The sequence below is a fragment of the Talaromyces proteolyticus genome, assembly GCF_021365285.1.
Source record: "Talaromyces proteolyticus strain PMI_201 chromosome Unknown BGW36scaffold_17, whole genome shotgun sequence".
NCBI lineage: Eukaryota > Fungi > Ascomycota > Eurotiomycetes > Eurotiales > Trichocomaceae > Talaromyces > Talaromyces proteolyticus.
In genome coordinates, this window is record NW_025764293.1 from 175,985 (window position 1) to 193,238 (window position 17,254).

Genomic DNA, 17,254 nt, shown 5'->3' on the forward strand with positions numbered 1-17,254 from the left:
GGTTTTTCCTATCGGACAAGCTTCTCTGGGACAGGGTTTTAGTCACCTAAGATGTCATCTAGCGATTTGGAGGGCCCATAGCAGCACCGTGCAATTCAACCCGAGGCTTACCAAGACCCAGATGTCGCTCAGCTCTCCAAGATGTAACTGCGAGCTGCTCGGCAGCTCTATACATTCATTCGTTAGTGCGTCTGAAGCAACATGATGCAAGGGTGGCGGCATAGGGAGATTGCTGTTGGATAGATTAGGTTGACCGGTCGTCAAAGAGGGTGATAGAAGGCCTGTGTTATCTAGATCATCCAGTTCAACACCAGAGATCATGGAAGGATGTATAATTAGATGTGCGGACACTTTGGCCTCCAGAGATATTTCGTCCCTTTGAAGGAGCGGTATATACTTTGCGAGTTTGCAGAGAACGGTAGAGCACATTTTTTTTTAAGTAATCAGTCTAATAAAGAATCATTCATTGCCTACTCCTAGTCTTCAAAAGTAGGCCCTCTTTTTCTCGCCTTGTAGAATCGTCGCCTGATCAGTCGACTTTCCCATGATTTTTAGGTCCGTCTCCATGCGTTTTCTAAATAGCTAGACTAAAGCTAGCGGGCATAATAGCTAGATAGAATATTAATACCTAACCTTCTAACCCTATGCCACTGATCAAATAGAAATTGCAGGACTAGTTGTAGAATTCTTTGACCGCCGAGTGCTGTTGAAGACGAGCCTGATAGTCAGGGTTGTGGTAATCACGAATAGCAGCCATTCCAATGCCCCAAAGACTGTCGCAGTCTTGAGTGATCCACAGCTGTTCTCTTCTGCCGGACATGCATTGCTCCCTATGTTAACAGCCACAGCAATGAAACCAGCAAGCCATGAGAGGAGAGCCACAGCCTCGACGGCGATACGAACATAGCCAATCAATGCATGATCCGCGAACCTGATTCCAGCAATGAGGAGAAATATGACGCCCAGAAATGTCCACCCAGCACAGAACATTAAGAAGCCCCACGCATCAGGGACGCCGTAGTAATCGTAGAAGTTGCCGAACTCGAAGTGTTCGTAGACAGTATGGCCGCGAAACACGTGGATAGCTAGGTGATGGGTTAGACTCAACGGCGCGTCGACAGAGTATGATACATTAGTTCTCCTACCGTAGCCGTCTGTTCCTATGACGATGATTGCAAAGATAAGCTGCAGCGCTCGCAGGGCAAATTCAACCGTTCTATTTGCCGTTACGTTCATAGTTATGATATGCAACGATCTCTTGACCGACGTCGTGGTTTAGCGAAGAGAACGCTGTAAAACCCAAAATTATAATTAAAAGAAGGCACGACCGTCTCTCTTGCAATCAAATTCCTGAAGAATAATACCTAGTGGCGTATAGTTTTACCGACGAATGCCAACCGCACACGAGTTTTGTTAAGGGATCTGTGGTCAGATTCGGGAGGAGGTGATGGGCATGCGGAACAATTGAGGAACTGAAGAAGAACACGGCGAAGAGGAATAAATAGAAATCTGGGCTCAGGGAGCTGATAACTTATTGGCAGCGAGGGCACGAGCCAGGACGACCCCACGTGCGAAGGCCAAGCAGCAGAATTCCAAGGTGGCTGTGTTATCATGCCAACCCAGAAGCAGGAATTCCTTCGCGACAAACTCAGCTGAGGGGTGTTGATCTGTCAACGAGATTGTCCGTGATGAAGGTGGCTGCTCCCTTTTCTAGTTAGTCAGTTACGAGGTCATTTTTGGTTAGACGGCTACGAGATGCTCGCCCGTGCGCCAATCAAGACTCTTCACTTAGACAGGCTTAACTACTCTCAGCTAGGTAGCGCGCCAAGTCCCTGTGGAGATGTTATGCGGGTCTCGAGATTAGGGCTGGACACCTTGGCTGTAGGGCGGGCTCGTAAGTATCTAACCCCTTTTGGACTTAAGTTGTGGATTGCAAAGGCATGCTGATCCTGAGAGTCAATGTCAACGTTGCGAATAATGGAGAGGATATACTGGTTTATAGCGATAAGCGGTCATGACATGGGGGCCGGGTATGAGCAGGGCTGTGACCTAGGCTGTTGTATTTTCATGAGATCGTAGCTTAATTCTGGCCCGTGTCACAACTATACTTTTATCCAGTGGTGTAAAGAAACCCCTGTCCACGATGTTCTGAGGTACGCGGCCCACGTTGACTAATTTCGCTTGATACAATATATATATGAGCGCGGGTGCTTCATGGTGATGGACTCAGATCAATCCATCAAATTAATCGTGCAAAAATATCATAGCCACGAGCCTCTCACTCTTTTTTTTTTCCTCCTTCTACAATTTAACTCTCATCTTTTCGAATTTACAGTCAAGATGCCAGACTCTTGTTCCTCCAAAGCACTGACCAACTGCTCCGTGGGAACATGTCCCCTCAGCTGCGCTCAAGTGAAATATCTACCCACGCTTGCTGGCAATGCCGTCTATGCTGCTGTTTTTGGGCTGCTTCTGATCGCGCAGCTCGGGCTCGGCATTAAGTACAAGACTTTTGGATTCATGGTCGGCATGATCTGTGGTCTCATTCTTGAGGTTGTTGGATATGTCGGCAGAATCATGCTGCATGACAACCCATTTGACTTCAACAATTTCATCATGTAAGCCTTCTCTTCCCCCTCAATCTTCCATCCCGTCCAAATTCCGACAACCTTCATAGCTATCTCGTCCCCCTAACAATCGCCCCCGCCTTCCTCACCGGCGCCCTCTACCTCTGCCTCTCCCACATAATCATCGTCTACGGCCAACAAATCTCCCGCCTCAGCCCGCGCACCTACGCAATCACCTTCATGACAAGCGACTTCATCTCGCTCGTCCTTCAAGGCGCCGGCGGTGGGCTCGCAGCCACAGCCGATGATCAATCCGCGAGCGAGACAGGAAGGGCCATCATGGTCGCTGGTGTTGTGTTTCAAGTCGTCTCGCTGCTTGTCTTCACGGGATTGTGGTTGGAATTCATATTCCGCCTGGGTAGGACGAGTGAGAGCGCCAAGGACGTACGCTTCGTCGAGCTGAGGGACAAGAAGAAGTTCACTTGGTTCCAGTATGCGCTCGGCGCGGCTGTTGTGCTCATCTTCATCCGTTCGGTATACCGTGTTGCAGAGCTGCAGCAAGGTTTCGATGGACCTATTGCCAATAATGAGGTGTCATTTATGATCCTAGAGGGGCCGATGATTTTCTTGGCAGTGCTTGCGATGACGGTATTGCACCCTGGTGTTACGTTTGGTGGTAAGTGGAGCAGCGCGGCTTGGTCGGTCAAACAGTCCTGAAAGGCTGCTTTTGCCACGAACAGCTCGTCTATGGGAGACATTCACTTGCAACAGACGTATAACCCTTGAAGTTATTCGGCTGAGGGGTGAAAGTGCGAGTGTAGAATCTAGGATTAGATTTTCTTGCGCTGCTTTTGGAACTTGGAGAGGTATATGAGATAGCTCGATCAGCAATACAGTCAGGATTAACAGGTGTTTTTGGTCACTGTATTGACGCGGGAGGCAAATCATAGATAGCGCTTTCTACTTCTAGAACAACTAACCACGGATACCCACTGCATCATAGCTTGATATACTCCGTGATTGTCTGCCACTCTCCCGATAGCCCCCACGGCTTTGTGTGGAACACAGCTTCAAGCGTGCCTGGACAGGCCGGGCTGGGCACAATGCTGTGGTCAAACATCCGAAAGTCAAATGGCATCTCGCCCAGGTTGTAGATCCGTGACTCATCATCGGGCAGAGTGAGACCATGCAGTCTTAAAGTCTCGTCTGGCAATTCTTGCCCGTTGAGATGCCTTTCTTCCAGCTCGATCACTCGTTTGGCAGTTACGTATGCGTGATGTGCATTCCAGAGCCCTTCCCGCCGAGGCGCCAATTGTAGCATTTCCAGCGCGCGTCTTCGTATTGCAGGATGACGGCATTTCAGCGTGGTATAGTACAAAGGCCCCAGGATTTGTATGTCGAAAGATAGCGGTTGCGGTGTTGTCATTCCCACGCCTGGCTTGGCGATTTGTTCCGCGTAATGCACAAGCTCTTCAAAGTCGGTATGGTAAGAGTCTGTGGCCGTTTCCCCAGCTGTGGTGCATACTCGCATCCAAATGTAAATGACTTTGTAATGTACCAAAAGTAGATTGAGCGCGTCCTGTTTCGCCGGGTTGCCGGCAGCCTGCATTCGTTCAAGAAGTTCGTCGAGCCGGTCGCGCCATGCGTCTAGCCTTGTTTGAAGTTTAACCTGTTCAATGAAATCGTCGACGTCAATTTGGAACATAGCTGCCTTAGTACTGGCTTTGCCAATGAATCGGATGCAGGTATCTGAGATCTCGACGAGCTGTCGTCTAGAATGGGTGAGGTCTTGCTGATGAGAGTCTTTTTTAGCTACAGGAGCATATGTTGGGGGAGTTATTCTGCCAGCGAGAGAACAGAGTACATTCAGACCTGAAAACATCGGAACGATGTGATCTTCGATGGCTTTAAGATCGTTGCATAAGAGATTAGACCCTAGGTCCGGAGCTGCATCGCTATTGCGACGAAGCGCAGCTAGAATATTAAATCCACTCTGAACATGACACATAGAAGATTCAACACTGCCCTTAAGGAGCTCGATACACGTGAACAGAAGGCAGCAGGTCAAAGGTACCAAGTTCGAGTTGGGATGCGCTTGAATTCGAGCTGATAGGCTCTTTATTGCTTTGTTCCACTCCTGTTGGGCTTTGGGATTGGCATTGACATAGCCTGCCGGATGTTGTAAAGACAATTCGACGTCTTGATAAATGATGCTGATGGCTGATACGGCATGTCGAATTGATGGTTCGGAGTGTGATAGTTGCATTACAAGCTTGCTCCAGAACTTTGAATCGAATTGCCCGTCCAACTTCGCAGCAAGGTTCTGGTGGAAGAAGTCTAGGCCGCGGTCATTTACAAAGAATACCGGTTGACTTTGCGTAGGAGACAGATATACCACCACCACGTTTCGACGTCGTGGTGCTGCATGTGCGGCGTTGTACTCGCATTTTCGACCTCCTACGGCGCAACGTCGACAGATGGGTTTTGCTTCATCGCATTTCACTCGACGAGCTTTGCAAGTACTGCATCCAGTTCGAACTTTGGATGTAACTTCTCGGGTTCTCTTCGGCGCAAGATCCAGTCCAGCGGTCATGATGAATGATGCTGCGACATAAGGCAGGCTTTTTATTCAATGAACTGGCGGACTAAATAAATCAAAGACATCCGGCGACAGGAGGAATACAGGCAGAGGATGATAGAAAAAGGCTGAAAGATGGAAGCTTGAGAATACGACGCGAGATTAGGCAGCTAGTTTGTCAGCATCAGGATGGGTGTGGGTGGATTTTAGACTCATAGTCAGATCTAACCCGAATTGGCCTGGAGCCTAAGGCATCCACATAGGTAAATTGAGAACTTTTTGATTTTTAATATATTAATACAAAATATAAGTCTACTCTTTATAGCTAACTATTTTTAAATAGTATTTAGAGGTATATTAAGATGATTCAATAATTTTAAAGAATATATAATTAATAAATTTAAGGTAAAATTGAAGAGATAGTCCAGTTTGGTGTCTTTACTAAGCGCTGCTCACACTAACTATGCAAACCATAAATTTATGCTCTTACCCGCGTGTATCCCGTGGGGAAATCTCTTCGTGGCATATTAATACTGTATTATTGAAGAGATTAGATAATAATTTAAAAAAAAGAAGAAGATAATAATTGGTCGAGACTTTTCAGATGGTGATAGGCGTTATAAAAGCTCCCGAAAAACCTCCGACCGAACACCGTCGTTATCGTACCTATCGGCACACCCCGACACGACATGTTACGTACCTGCATATGATATGATCGTAAATAGAGAATTTAGATATAAGCGCTGATTTAACCGGGACTTTCTCGGATTGTTTAATAAAAATTTTCAATGACAGACTTATACCCTCCATAGGCGTCCGTGATAGACTGGACAGGATCTCTATACAGATAAGGTGTTTGAGAAGCTACTACAGAGCAAACCGCGGACGGCCGGCTCCGCGACTTTTGATATGATCGTAGAGCTATCAAACGGTTTTTCATGGTATGTGGGCCTGTGCGCGATTGGTTATCTGTTGATATCAAAAATAACCAAATGAATTGTGACAATCTCTTTCCTCTTCTGGCATTGGCGCGTTTCCTTATCACGAAATCTCAATTTCTTCTGCCGTTATTGACTAGTGAACCTAAGAAACGAAATTAGTTTCTAGCTCCCCTATACGAAGAAAATAAGCACATATATCATTATGATTATCCTTCTGCTCTGTTTTAGTTTGGCCAATTTCTCATTACCGCGATCCATCTGGCGCAACATCAGCACTTGAACGTCGCGGATGAAGTGAAATACATCTTTACTCTACGACAAGAAGGGTTCCCCGGTCAAATAATCTATGTTGGCCACAGCCGGATATTCGTCGATTGTTTAGCTAGTGACAAAAATGGTTTCTCTCAAGCAATTCCTGGCTGGCTTGGCCTTCGTGCCGGTTGTGCTATCCCACCCACCACCTGACCAGCATTCAAAGATAGCCCCAAAAGTCATTATCATTTCAATGGTAAGGTAAATTGGGCTTTTTTGTGCGACTATTAGTTTATTCACATGTTCAATAGTTCGGGCCTGAAGGCGAAGCATGGTGGGGAATTCCTGAATTCGACGTCCTGGCACACAACATCACTGTGCCTGGTCTCTCGCCGCTATATCCCCATGTCCACTGTACAGCGGACAAAGTCATCTGCCAGTTGATTACGGGCGAGTCTGAGATTAATGCAGCTGTAACGATTACCTCGCTAGCGTTTTCAGAGCTTTTCGACCTTCGGTCGACGTACTTTTTTGTTGCTGGAATTGCTGGCGTGAATCCGATGCACGCAACAACCGGGTCGGCAACTTTTGCCCGATATGCAATTCAGGTAGCCCTGCAGTACGAAATAGATGCACGCGAAATGCCACATAATTTCACCACTGGATATGTCCCTCAAGGCTCCCTCGCCCCTGGACAATATCCTCAGAGCATTTACGGGACGGAGGTTTTTGAGTTGAATAATGAGCTACGCACGCGTGCCGTCGGCTTTGCAAAGAACGCTCAGTTGGCTGACTCGGCGGCGGCGCAGACATACCGCGCCAATTATCTGCAAAACAGCACCCATGGTATCTATCAGATGGGCGGCTCACCGCCGTCTGTAGTCGAGTGTGATGTGGCTACTTCCGATGTCTACTATAGCGGCGATCTCCTTAGCCAGGCTTTTGACAACACCACAACACTACTCACCAACGGCACGGGCCAGTACTGTACAACCGCCCAGGAGGACAATGCTACACTGGAGGCTCTGCTGCGAGCCGCTGTTCATGATCGGGTTGACTTTTCACGTATCGTCGTGATGCGTACAGCTTCTGATTTCGACAGGCCATATCCCGGAGAGGACGCGGCGTACCACTTGCTCTATGCAGACCAAGCCGGCTTTGAAATTTCAATCGAGAATATCTATCGAGCGGGTATTCATGTTGTGCAAGGAATTGTTGGTGAATGGAAAGAAACTTTCTCGCACGGGGTAAAGCCAAACAACTACATCGGGGATATCCTTGGCACGTTAAGTGGTGGAAACCCCAACTTTGGACCTGGACGAATTCTAGCACTAGAAGAGTCTGGGGCTCTTTTGACAAAGCGATCACGAAGTGTGTTGAGCAAGCGATGGTCAAACCGACTGTGATTGATATTCCACATCATCAATGGTCAGAGCATTAAGTCTGCTCTAACGCAAATAAACACAAACATTCCAACTGTGGCTGATTTATAAAAGTGGACCTCTTGTATAAACTATAGTGTAAGACTAAAATAGTTAGATTCTGTCCATATATCTACGAGAAGGGTTACATTTGAGAGCATTTAAAAAGGGGGGAGTAATAAAGCGTTTCCAAAACATATGGATGTCCCTTTGCAAATATCAGTGGTATCTGTCTTGAATAATCTAGAAGGTTATAATTAATATCTCTATATGACGTCGCCTCGTATTTGACAAAGACAATATTAGTTTCGTGGTCAATTATTGTAGCAATGACATAAAGTACACATAGGTAAGTTAATTAGTGTCCATAATAATCTAGAAAGCCCCTTCGACTAGCGGAATTATTTTTTCCTCTGTCCCGAGCCCTATCATCCGGCGAGTAGACTCATTCCTCAGTACTCCAAACATAACTTCTAAATGTTTCTGATCCTCGGGTACATTCTCTCTTCCTTCCAAACAACCTTTCACAGCTAGATCCCCAGTCGTTCACCCCCCTCGTTGTATGATGTTGGAAACAGCCAGGGAAGGAAGGCGCGCCGTGCCCACTCCACCGCCAACAATCCCTACGCAGACACGTTTCTCATGTGCCATAATTCCTTCCCAGAGCACGGATCTTGACTCATGAAATGGCGTTGTCTTGGTTTTGAGAAGAAAACAAAGACAGCGCCCAACCGCCGGCTGTCCAGCGGTCAGTGAACATGTGTGACCGAATATCTTCAGAGGCGGGTGCCAACACGGTAGATCTTAATTGACGAATCACATTACGCGACAAAAAGCTCTCGAATCATAACTCCTAGAGATTGAGAACAATTTAATAGTAACCCAGAACCCCACCTAGCCATTTTACGGGGTTTATAATGTACTACCTAACTGTTGACCTAATACCCGTGCCAACGCTTACTACCAGACTGTTAGAGCGAGTCGCCTGTTAGTGTTAACACCTGTATCAGTTGTCTGGAAAATATAGTTAGTAGGAGTAAACAGCGTTTTTTTTTAAGAAAAATTCCTGTTGTTGTTATTGTTTTGTTCAGGCGTTCCCGAGAGCTGTTAATGTACCAAATAGCTGCTACTGACAGTCTAATCGATGTCCCATGAGACCTATACCTTTATTTTTCTAAATATTCTGGAATATTCTTGAGGCTATAGTAAAAGATAATGAGCTTTATGCCGAAAAGATGGCCTCAAGACTTTGAACGATCGGCTACTATGGGTTAGTACGCCCCGGTGTAACAGATCAATTGATACCTAAACTATGTTCTGGAAACGCCAACGATGTATTCTAATGTCCATCGATGTTATTGCGAGTATTTACTGCGGATTTAGGTGACGCTCGCCACATTTACTCTGCAATTACAGCCCTTTTCACGGAGACTAAAGAAGGCCATGTCACCTGTTAACTATAATAATTCAATAAATAACATTTTACCAGTCTATAATCAAACCAACATTTATGCCATTATGCGTTTGCTAACCAAATACACGCCGGCCCCCCATCATGATAGAGGCTAGCGACCCGCAAACGGCGTGCTGCAACTCTCGTGTAAAACTGGCATTTTTAGACCCTCAATATTTGGCACTTTTATTTAAAAATATAGTTTGAAAGTAATATTATAATTATTATATATTATGCATAAGACTATTTTCTTAGTATTAATAAGATTAATGTAAAAAATAATGATTATTCTAAAATTCAGGCTATAATTATATGTATTTTTTAGTCCGCAGCTTGCAGCGCCTGAGAAGTTGACTGAGATTTTGGTGGAGTTGGCTAAAACTTTTGAAGAGTTGGAGTATTACATGTTTATGAGCCCGGAGTCAGATATGAGAATGAAATTTTCTTGATAACCATAATTATTTCATCCAATTCCATATTGACTATTCTACCCATTTCTTATTAGGATGTCGTAGCCTTCCGTCTCTTAATTGACACCTTCACGCCATCAGGAGGCATAATTGCCTCTGTCAACCACCGGTTTTCAGGCCGCTTGCCGCCGTATTCTTCCGGAAATTTGATATCATAGTTCATGAGGACATACGCAATTATCATCTTCAACTCAAAATCGATCAGGAAGCGCCCTGGACAAGCGTGTTTACCGTGGCCGAATGACAGATAGTTGGGACTCGTCGACACAAAGCTAAGCGTATTTATCTTGGTCGAATCAGGATCAGACTCTCGGATCCGCGAGAATCTGAACGGGTCGTACTTGAGCGCTTCTTCATACATGTCTTCATCTGTATGCACTGGCTGACTAAGAAAAGAGATCAGGGATCCCTTGGGTAGCTTAATACCCGTGTCGGTTTCTACCCCGTGGGTTAGAACTTTGCGGAAAACCGCTCTGCCCCCGAACGAATGGCAGCGTAGCGTCTCGCGGGCAACACTGTCTGCCTTGATCATCTTGGATACTTTAGCCTTGGTCCATTCCGTGTCGGTGCCCATGACCTGATTGACCTCGTCGCGAAGAATGGCGATGGTGTTGTATTCGGTATCCGAGCCCAAGATATTCAGCAGCATGTTGCTCGCTTGGATACTTGTCTGATGCATGGAGCCGAAGTTGGCGCTGGTGAGACGGCGAGCCATAACGTCTAGATCGTAGAGCTCATCGGGTCGCTCCTTCTGTGCGAAGCGTATCATCATCTGCAGGTGGTCCTGAGGCTCGACATGCTGCGGGTCATCCTTTGCATACTTGAGGGTTTCGAGGCGCGCGCGGTAGATTGGCTCAAAGTGCTTCCTGACCTTTCTCTGGGCGAGCTGAGTCTTGAGACCGGCGATTGGTCCGACCAAGGGGCGTAGCATAGGAGGAGTGCCACCAGTAACTCCCGCGTTGATGATGCAGCCATCGATCGCGTCAAAGCAGTCTCGGATATACTGAACATCGCGGCCTATAACTGGTGTTAATGTAGAGCCGTACCAAATAGCATAAAAAAGACACGAAAACAAAGCTTACACAATGGCAATCCAACTGTAAACCGACTCGCTGCCTGCGCCACAACCATCCGTATGGTCTCCAACAGATCAATGACTTTCCACTCATCCTCATCAGTACCAAAATAGGCACTAAAAGCAATTCCCAGCTCATCATTCAACGCAGCAACAATATTCTCCAAGACGTGGTTTAGTTCAGTCTTGACAAGATGGCCCTGCCACGCGTCGGTGACATATTTTGAGTGACCGAGACTGTAATGGGCTTGGTCGACTTCGGCAAAAGCATCGCCGACGCTGAGCACGGTCTCAGGCTGCTTCAATGCCCAGCCCAAAGAGCTAGTAGGCAATATGATCTCCTGGCGGACACCGAAGCCTGGGATAATGACGACTTTGCCTTTTTTAGAGTACTGCACGGGATCAACCACTCGTTAGTTATGTTTTTGGTGAAAAGAAACGTACGTTTTCGTAGGCTTCGCGGTAAAGAGACTTGCAGTCGGTAAAATACGCGAGTCGTGTCTTGAAGCTGAAGCTCGTGTTCCCAGGTGGTTCTCGTATCAGAGGCACGCCTTTTGGGCTGGCCACACGGAAGAATAGTACATTGATAGTGTACAATACTGTCAAGAGAACGAAGCAAAGAAGGGCGATCCCCAGGGAGCCGTCCAGATCTGGTAGAATTGATACTGGAGCCATTTCCTTGTAGTTCTAGATATCACATCATCTTAAAGAACGACAGGAAACGCAGAACGGCGATGGAACTGTCAGTGCTTATTATAATAATAATGACCTAGTTACCTCGACCAATGACATGACCAATTACCGATAACGAATCACCAACAATAACCAACAAGCGTCGACTCCGACCAACACAACAGAGTTGTATTACCAATAATAAAGATGCAGCTGGAAGGGACCGCTTTTTAGTGTTTCGTATTGTCAGGGCCCACTTTTGACATGACACAAATCTCTGTCAGATTTGACAAGGCCCCTTTTACTAACAAAGGTTCTCTAATCCACTATACCTCTTTTAGAGTGTGAAATTGTGAAAATTTACGTACATCATGTTAACCTAGCTACTTTAGGCATAGAGTTGACATTAGTGGTCACCAGGCTACCGCCAAAAGATATCTAAATTTCGATTGGTTTTTAAACAGAATTAATCAACCAGAGGGTTAAAACTGGGCCTTATCTTTAAATTACGGAAATATTAAATTATGTGTGCTAATAAAGCTTATTAGTTAGTTAACGTAATCCACCCTGGAACCGCCACTTCCAATACACACACAAAATGACATTTTTCAGACCATAATAATTCAATATCTTTCCTAAGAAACATTGTTTGAAAAGTATACATAATATAAAAGATATATTCTTTTATTATATATTTCTAATAATTTAAAATAATTAGTTGTAGTTATTAAAATTACATACTTAGTATAAAAATACAAAAGGTTACACTGTAACTTTAGGCATATTATTTTATATTAGATTTTATTTTTTGTAGAGTATAATTTTGTCTAGTAGTTATTATTATGAATAGTTTCTTTTTAGTCTATACTTTCCTTTAAAAATGTTGAGTTATTAAGACCTACAAAATGTCATTTTGTATGTGTATTGGAAGTGGCGGTTCGGGGGGGATTACGTTAGTGAAATACGAATTATGTCATTAAACCGCTTATCGTCCTCCGTAGATACAGTTGGATGACCTATGTTTGAGGACAAAACCAATAAGGCTGTAATAAAAGTAAGCGCTAAAGATATAACGAAACTGAAAACTGACAAAAGCTCATGTAATAATGTTTAATTTCCTGGTGGTAAACTATTATGGAGCAATACAAGTACAAAGTTTTAATGCTTTCCTGTTAGCCAGCTAGTGCGATAAAATGCGCCATGGAACGTGTTACGAAACCAACATATGCAAAGCTAAGGACAGATTAGAACAACTTAAGCTACTTCAGAACAAGTGTCTATTAAAACAGCTAACACTATAATCAACCAATTACTATGATAAAGCATTGTTTTGTTTGCTACTCATATAAGATTATATATTATATAAGTAGGCTGTCATTTGGTTCGGTTCTGGTCCTGAGTTTCTGAACCAAACCCAAAAGTGGATCAGTTCGGTTTGATCCTTAATATTGAAACCCTTATTGCGAATGTTTACTGCACATGTAGGCGATAATCGCCACTGTGCAATCACAGATTCTAGTTGCTACCAGAGATATAAATCGATTCCGACAAAAATTCCCTAAAATGCTGGTACAGTTTCCTCACCTTAATATGACATCCCTCAATAAATTGACGGTCTGTCATCTTCAAAGCTTGTTTGTTGTCATTACAGGAAGTCATAATTGAGAAAATACATCGTAGCTACTAAAAATAAAAGCCTCTAAAATGACGATGATGTGGGATTTTGAATTCGCACACGGACATGCAAGTTGGGTTTTATAACTGTGTAACAGAGCCCCAGTCACAATCAAGTTAAGGAGGAAATAATTCGGTGTCCTTTAACAAGCCCATGTCAATAATGTACACCTGACCACCCCTTCATTCCAATCTTCAGCCGTGGCAGAGCCAATGCCTCCCTCGAATAATATCTCCGCCCATTAATTTTATTGTTTTACCATTTTCTAATCAAATTCCTATTCTTCTAGCATGGAAAGGGCATTCCGTGGCGTTTTTGATGAGCCAAATATATCAACTATACATAGCATCTATGCGGTTCAGAAAGAAATCTCTTGGTTCAAATGCATTTGTTCTTTCGTCACATTCTTCGGTAGCATGCATTTACAAGCGAATCATCTCGATAAGCATCCTGGTATGCATACACCATAATTCTAAGGAACTTATACCCTTGATCAAACAGACTGAAATTATACAATCCTGTTCTGCTCTCCTTCATCTACAGAAGGAACCACAGATACAGAAAAAACGCTTTGTTCTGTTTTTTGGTTTCTGCAGCTTCTATGTATATAGTATGACAATCTTTGATTGAAAAGTGCTATAATCTTTCGTTTACATTCGTTGACAAACGAATCGAAGGAAATTATGCCCAACCATGCCCAGCGATTGCAAATCGGTATTGTGTTGACATTCACGTCAGCAGCGGCGAGCGGATACAACACCAGCCAGCTCAATGGGCTCTTAGTGCTTCCTCAATGTAAGCGAAGCAGCTTTCCTGCCCTGAATTTTTTTTTGTGTAAAATCAGCTGACACTTGAAATATTGTGATCAAAGTCAGGGCAATGACAAAAAATGTCAACAAGGCCGTACTTGGTCTGCTATTCGGCACCATCTCCTTTGGCAGTGTTTGTTCCTTCATCCCTAGTGCGTATATCGCCGACCACTTGGGTCGTAAACTGAGCATTGGACTTGGCTCCGTGGTTATGATTTGCGCAACAATAGTCGAGGTTGTGAAACCAACCCTCTGGGTCATGTTTTGGGCAAGACTGTTCCTAGGCATCGGCTCAGGACTTACACAATCTGCTGCACCTAACCTGATTACTGAGGTTGCTTATCCACGCCATCGAAATACTTTTACAGCACTATCACCCACAGCATGGTACTGGGGATCAACATTATCTTCAATAGTGACAATGAGCATGCTTACTCTGAATGGCGAGTGGTCTGTGAGATGGCCATGTTTGTTACAGATATTCTTTCCGCTTCTTCAGTTGATAGGTTTATACTTCATTCCTGAAAGCCCTAGGTGGCTTGTCTCCAAAGGCAAGCCAGATGCAGCATTGATTCTCCTCGGAAACTATCATGGGAACGGAGACGTGAATAATCCAATTGTGCAACAAGAATTCCTCGAAATTACATCAGCTATTTCCCAAGAGGCATCCATGAAGAATCAGGCTGGATGGAAAGCATTTGTGTCGACGAGAGGAAACCTCCATCGCTTAGCAATATGTCTGCTAACCGGTATCATGTCTGAGTGGGCAGGAAACGGTAAGGAAATCTCTTTCCGCTTTTCAGTCACTTTTCAGCTAGCTAATGAGAAAACATAGGCATCATATCAAATTATCTCGTTCCCGTTCTCATATCGATAGGTGTTTCGAACCCTACTGCACAAGCAGCAGTGAATATAGGCCTGCAGGTCTGGAATGCGATAACTGCTGCAGCTGGCGCAGTGGCATCTGAAAATTACGGTCGGCGTCCTCTCTGGATCACTTCCACTTGTTTAATGATATTTTTTTATGCCATGATTACATGCCTTTCTGCACTTTTTACGGAACAACACGTGACAAAGGCAGGAATAGCTGTTTTACCCATGCTATTTCTCTTTTATGGCTCTTATAACATAGCCTACAGCCCCCTTGCGGTTTCATATACTGTCGAGATACTTCCATTTTATCTACGGTCAAAGGGACTTTCGTTATACTTCACCATGGACGCTTTGGCGACAAGCTTCAATCAATATGTGAATCCAATAGCGTTGGACAGTCTCAAGTGGAGGTTATACTTTGTATATTTGGGTTGTCTTATTATGTTCCTTGGCATTATATACGCGTTGTTTCCCGAGACTAAAGGGCTATTGTTGGAGGAGATTGAGAGGATTTTTGATGGTCCCGACAAGAGTGTTGCGAGTCCAAAGACCAGCTCTGAGAGCGTTAGCACCTTGGTTGAAAAAGACGACAGGACAACAAAGGTTCAAGACACGCAGTTTCGACTTACGGGAGAGGTATGATACTACATATCTACGCTCTGCCTCACAAGACGAAAATATTCTATTAGCTGTCTATGCACAAACATCAAAAGGGGCGTCATATGGTTATAGCATTTGTAACTCGGAATTTATATATTTTTATGTCATCATTTATTTAATGCCATAATAAATTGTGAATATATACAGATACATATGGAAAGGCGCGAACTTTCTTATAAGCGGATTTCGCTTGAAAAGAAGTATCTGAAAATGCTCTTTTCTGCTATTCAGTTGTTGACTATACATAAGAGGAATCTCCGAGGTTCTTGCACGTGTAATACCAACAACTAAGGTGTTCGTGGGGTAATTTTGTGCCTGATCCAGTTGAGAAAACAAGAGCATGGACCAAAAAATGGAACTAAAGTTAACTGTCAACTTTTATCCAACTTTCTCTAGCTTTTAATTCATTCCACCACTTGCTGACAGCTGGATATTTTCCAAGGAGATCCCCCAAGCCGAATGGCTCAGCCTTTGTTCCATATGGCAAGTGAAATAAATCTGCCAGACTAATCTCATCCCCCGCCAGATAGCTTTGTTTGGATAAAAGGCGCTCATAACTCTGCAGGGCGTCATCAAGTTGGTCGATAGCGCTCTTGATAGCGCTTGTATCTGGAGATCCTCGTCCTCTCCTGCTCTTGAAAACATTTTCATAGACGATCGTATTAACAGCGGGGTCGAAGTAAGATAGCTCAATGGATAAAGCCTATTCTGTTAGCGTCCATTGCTCTCTTAGTGAAGATATTCTACCTGCCTGTTGATATTGAGCGTATGCTTTCAAATTACTCTTGGGAGGAGATAGATTGATTCCATGACCGCGGTATTTGGATGAAATATATTGAGCGATCGCTCAGCTTTCTGATTTCCACATCGAATATCAGTCAAATCCGCTTTAAGAATGTACTATTTTCTTTTTCTTCCCTTTTTCTTTCATTCGCAAATAGTATCATCGAGATTGTTAAGTAGATTGACCATTTCGACTCACCGAAAACCTGGATGCCAGACTCATTATTAATGAGAATATGAATTCTACCAAACGGATGAAGACTTTTGACATAAGCTTCGGACTTTTGTTCTGCGTTAAACAAGTCGACGGTGATCAATTCATACTCGACCCCCTTCTCCTCAAATACAGTGCGCACGCGCCAAGTGCAAAGGGATGTGGCATAGCCGTGGAGTGTCAGAGCCATATTTGGGGTAAAATAAAATTAGAAAGAGTCTTAATTCCGAATTTGAATAAAATATTTGTTTTGCTGGCACAGGGAGAATAGAGCGATGATTGTGGATATAGGTCAAACTGGCCTTTAACAACCTCCATGCCTTGATTCCCTAGTATGATGCACTTTACCAAGCCAATAGCGTAATTAATAACCTTAGTAATCATTTTTACACAAATCCAACTTGCAGCAACTCGAGTACTTGGTGCGAGTCTGAATTGAATACTTCCGCGGAGAGTCCTCGGACGCCAACTCCATCAGCCACCCGGACGCCGATTCTATAAAGCTATGGCGTGGGTTCTAGACTGGGTGCAAATATATGGGTGTTACGCTACGTGTTTCATTGTGAGATTCGATTCCACGTTACTTGTGAAATATAATAATCTGAATTTTCACATTGGGTGATGCCTCATGCAAGGTAAAGATTTGCTCAATTCTATAAAAAGGGATCTCACTTGAAATATACATCTGAAGTAGGCCTATGTTGTTTGAATTTTGCCAACGGTGTCATCCCTCTATTTACAGATGGTACCTCACACTGGACTGGGTGGTAATCAGGCGATTGAATCTGGTGCATGTTTTGTCAATCAACTA

General features: G+C 44.2%; 7 protein-coding genes across 7 annotated transcripts; 3 read left to right on the forward strand and 4 right to left on the reverse strand.

Moving 5' to 3' along the window:
* Positions 1 to 678: 678 nt before the first annotated feature.
* BGW36DRAFT_269310 (marvel domain-containing protein) lies at positions 679 to 1,242 on the reverse strand (the record flags this gene model as incomplete). Its single annotated transcript, XM_046210140.1, has 2 exons — positions 679 to 1,085; positions 1,146 to 1,242. Coding segments are annotated over 2 exons (504 nt in total), but the record flags the coding sequence as incomplete, so codon positions are not given.
* Positions 1,243 to 2,340: 1,098 nt separating this feature from the next.
* Positions 2,341 to 3,374, forward strand: BGW36DRAFT_402255 (RTA1 like protein-domain-containing protein; the record flags this gene model as incomplete). The annotated part of the gene is made up of 3 exons (XM_046218842.1): positions 2,341 to 2,618; positions 2,678 to 3,265; positions 3,356 to 3,374. The coding sequence occupies 3 exons, from the start codon at positions 2,341 to 2,343 to the stop codon at positions 3,372 to 3,374; spliced, it is 885 nt and encodes a 294-aa protein (XP_046065217.1).
* A 50-nt stretch (positions 3,375 to 3,424) lies between these two features.
* Positions 3,425 to 5,300, reverse strand: BGW36DRAFT_79339 (uncharacterized protein). The gene has a single exon (XM_046222597.1). The coding sequence runs from the start codon at positions 5,158 to 5,160 to the stop codon at positions 3,565 to 3,567; it is 1,596 nt and encodes a 531-aa protein (XP_046065218.1). The 5' UTR covers positions 5,161 to 5,300; the 3' UTR covers positions 3,425 to 3,564.
* A 1,180-nt stretch (positions 5,301 to 6,480) lies between these two features.
* On the forward strand, positions 6,481 to 7,744 carry BGW36DRAFT_402257 (putative purine nucleoside permease; the record flags this gene model as incomplete). The annotated part of the gene is made up of 2 exons (XM_046218843.1): positions 6,481 to 6,594; positions 6,650 to 7,744. The coding sequence occupies 2 exons, from the start codon at positions 6,481 to 6,483 to the stop codon at positions 7,742 to 7,744; spliced, it is 1,209 nt and encodes a 402-aa protein (XP_046065219.1).
* A 1,775-nt stretch (positions 7,745 to 9,519) lies between these two features.
* BGW36DRAFT_392112 (putative cytochrome P450) lies at positions 9,520 to 11,583 on the reverse strand. The gene is made up of 3 exons (XM_046217657.1): positions 11,202 to 11,583; positions 10,765 to 11,149; positions 9,520 to 10,699 (listed from the first exon to the last, which is right to left on the reverse strand). Exons 1-3 carry the CDS (start codon positions 11,430 to 11,432, stop codon positions 9,714 to 9,716), a joined length of 1,602 nt encoding a protein of 533 aa, XP_046065220.1. The 5' UTR covers positions 11,433 to 11,583; the 3' UTR covers positions 9,520 to 9,713.
* Positions 11,584 to 13,787: 2,204 nt separating this feature from the next.
* On the forward strand, positions 13,788 to 15,428 carry BGW36DRAFT_434044 (general substrate transporter; the record flags this gene model as incomplete). Its single annotated transcript, XM_046221362.1, has 3 exons — positions 13,788 to 13,899; positions 13,976 to 14,689; positions 14,749 to 15,428. 3 exons carry the CDS (start codon positions 13,788 to 13,790, stop codon positions 15,426 to 15,428), a joined length of 1,506 nt encoding a protein of 501 aa, XP_046065221.1.
* Positions 15,429 to 15,810: 382 nt separating this feature from the next.
* On the reverse strand, positions 15,811 to 16,633 carry BGW36DRAFT_402260 (putative glutathione S-transferase; the record flags this gene model as incomplete). Its single annotated transcript, XM_046218844.1, has 3 exons — positions 15,811 to 16,149; positions 16,198 to 16,292; positions 16,429 to 16,633. The coding sequence occupies 3 exons, from the start codon at positions 16,631 to 16,633 to the stop codon at positions 15,811 to 15,813; spliced, it is 639 nt and encodes a 212-aa protein (XP_046065222.1).
* Positions 16,634 to 17,254: the final 621 nt, after the last annotated feature.

Excerpts from the sequence above, each read along its gene's own strand:
- BGW36DRAFT_79339 (XM_046222597.1), bottom strand. The coding sequence starts at position 5,160 with ATGACCGCTGGACTGGATCTTGCGCCGAAGAGAACCCGAGAAGTTACA.
- BGW36DRAFT_392112 (XM_046217657.1), bottom strand. The coding sequence starts at position 11,432 with ATGGCTCCAGTATCAATTCTACCAGATCTGGACGGCTCCCTGGGGATC. Across the intron at positions 11,150-11,201 it reads ACCGCGAAGCCTACGAAAAC|TACTCTAAAAAAGGCAAAGT; the intron begins GTACGTTTCTTT and ends GATCCCGTGCAG. Across the intron at positions 10,700-10,764 it reads TACAGTTGGATTGCCATTGT|GCCGCGATGTTCAGTATATC; the intron begins GTAAGCTTTGTT and ends CACCAGTTATAG.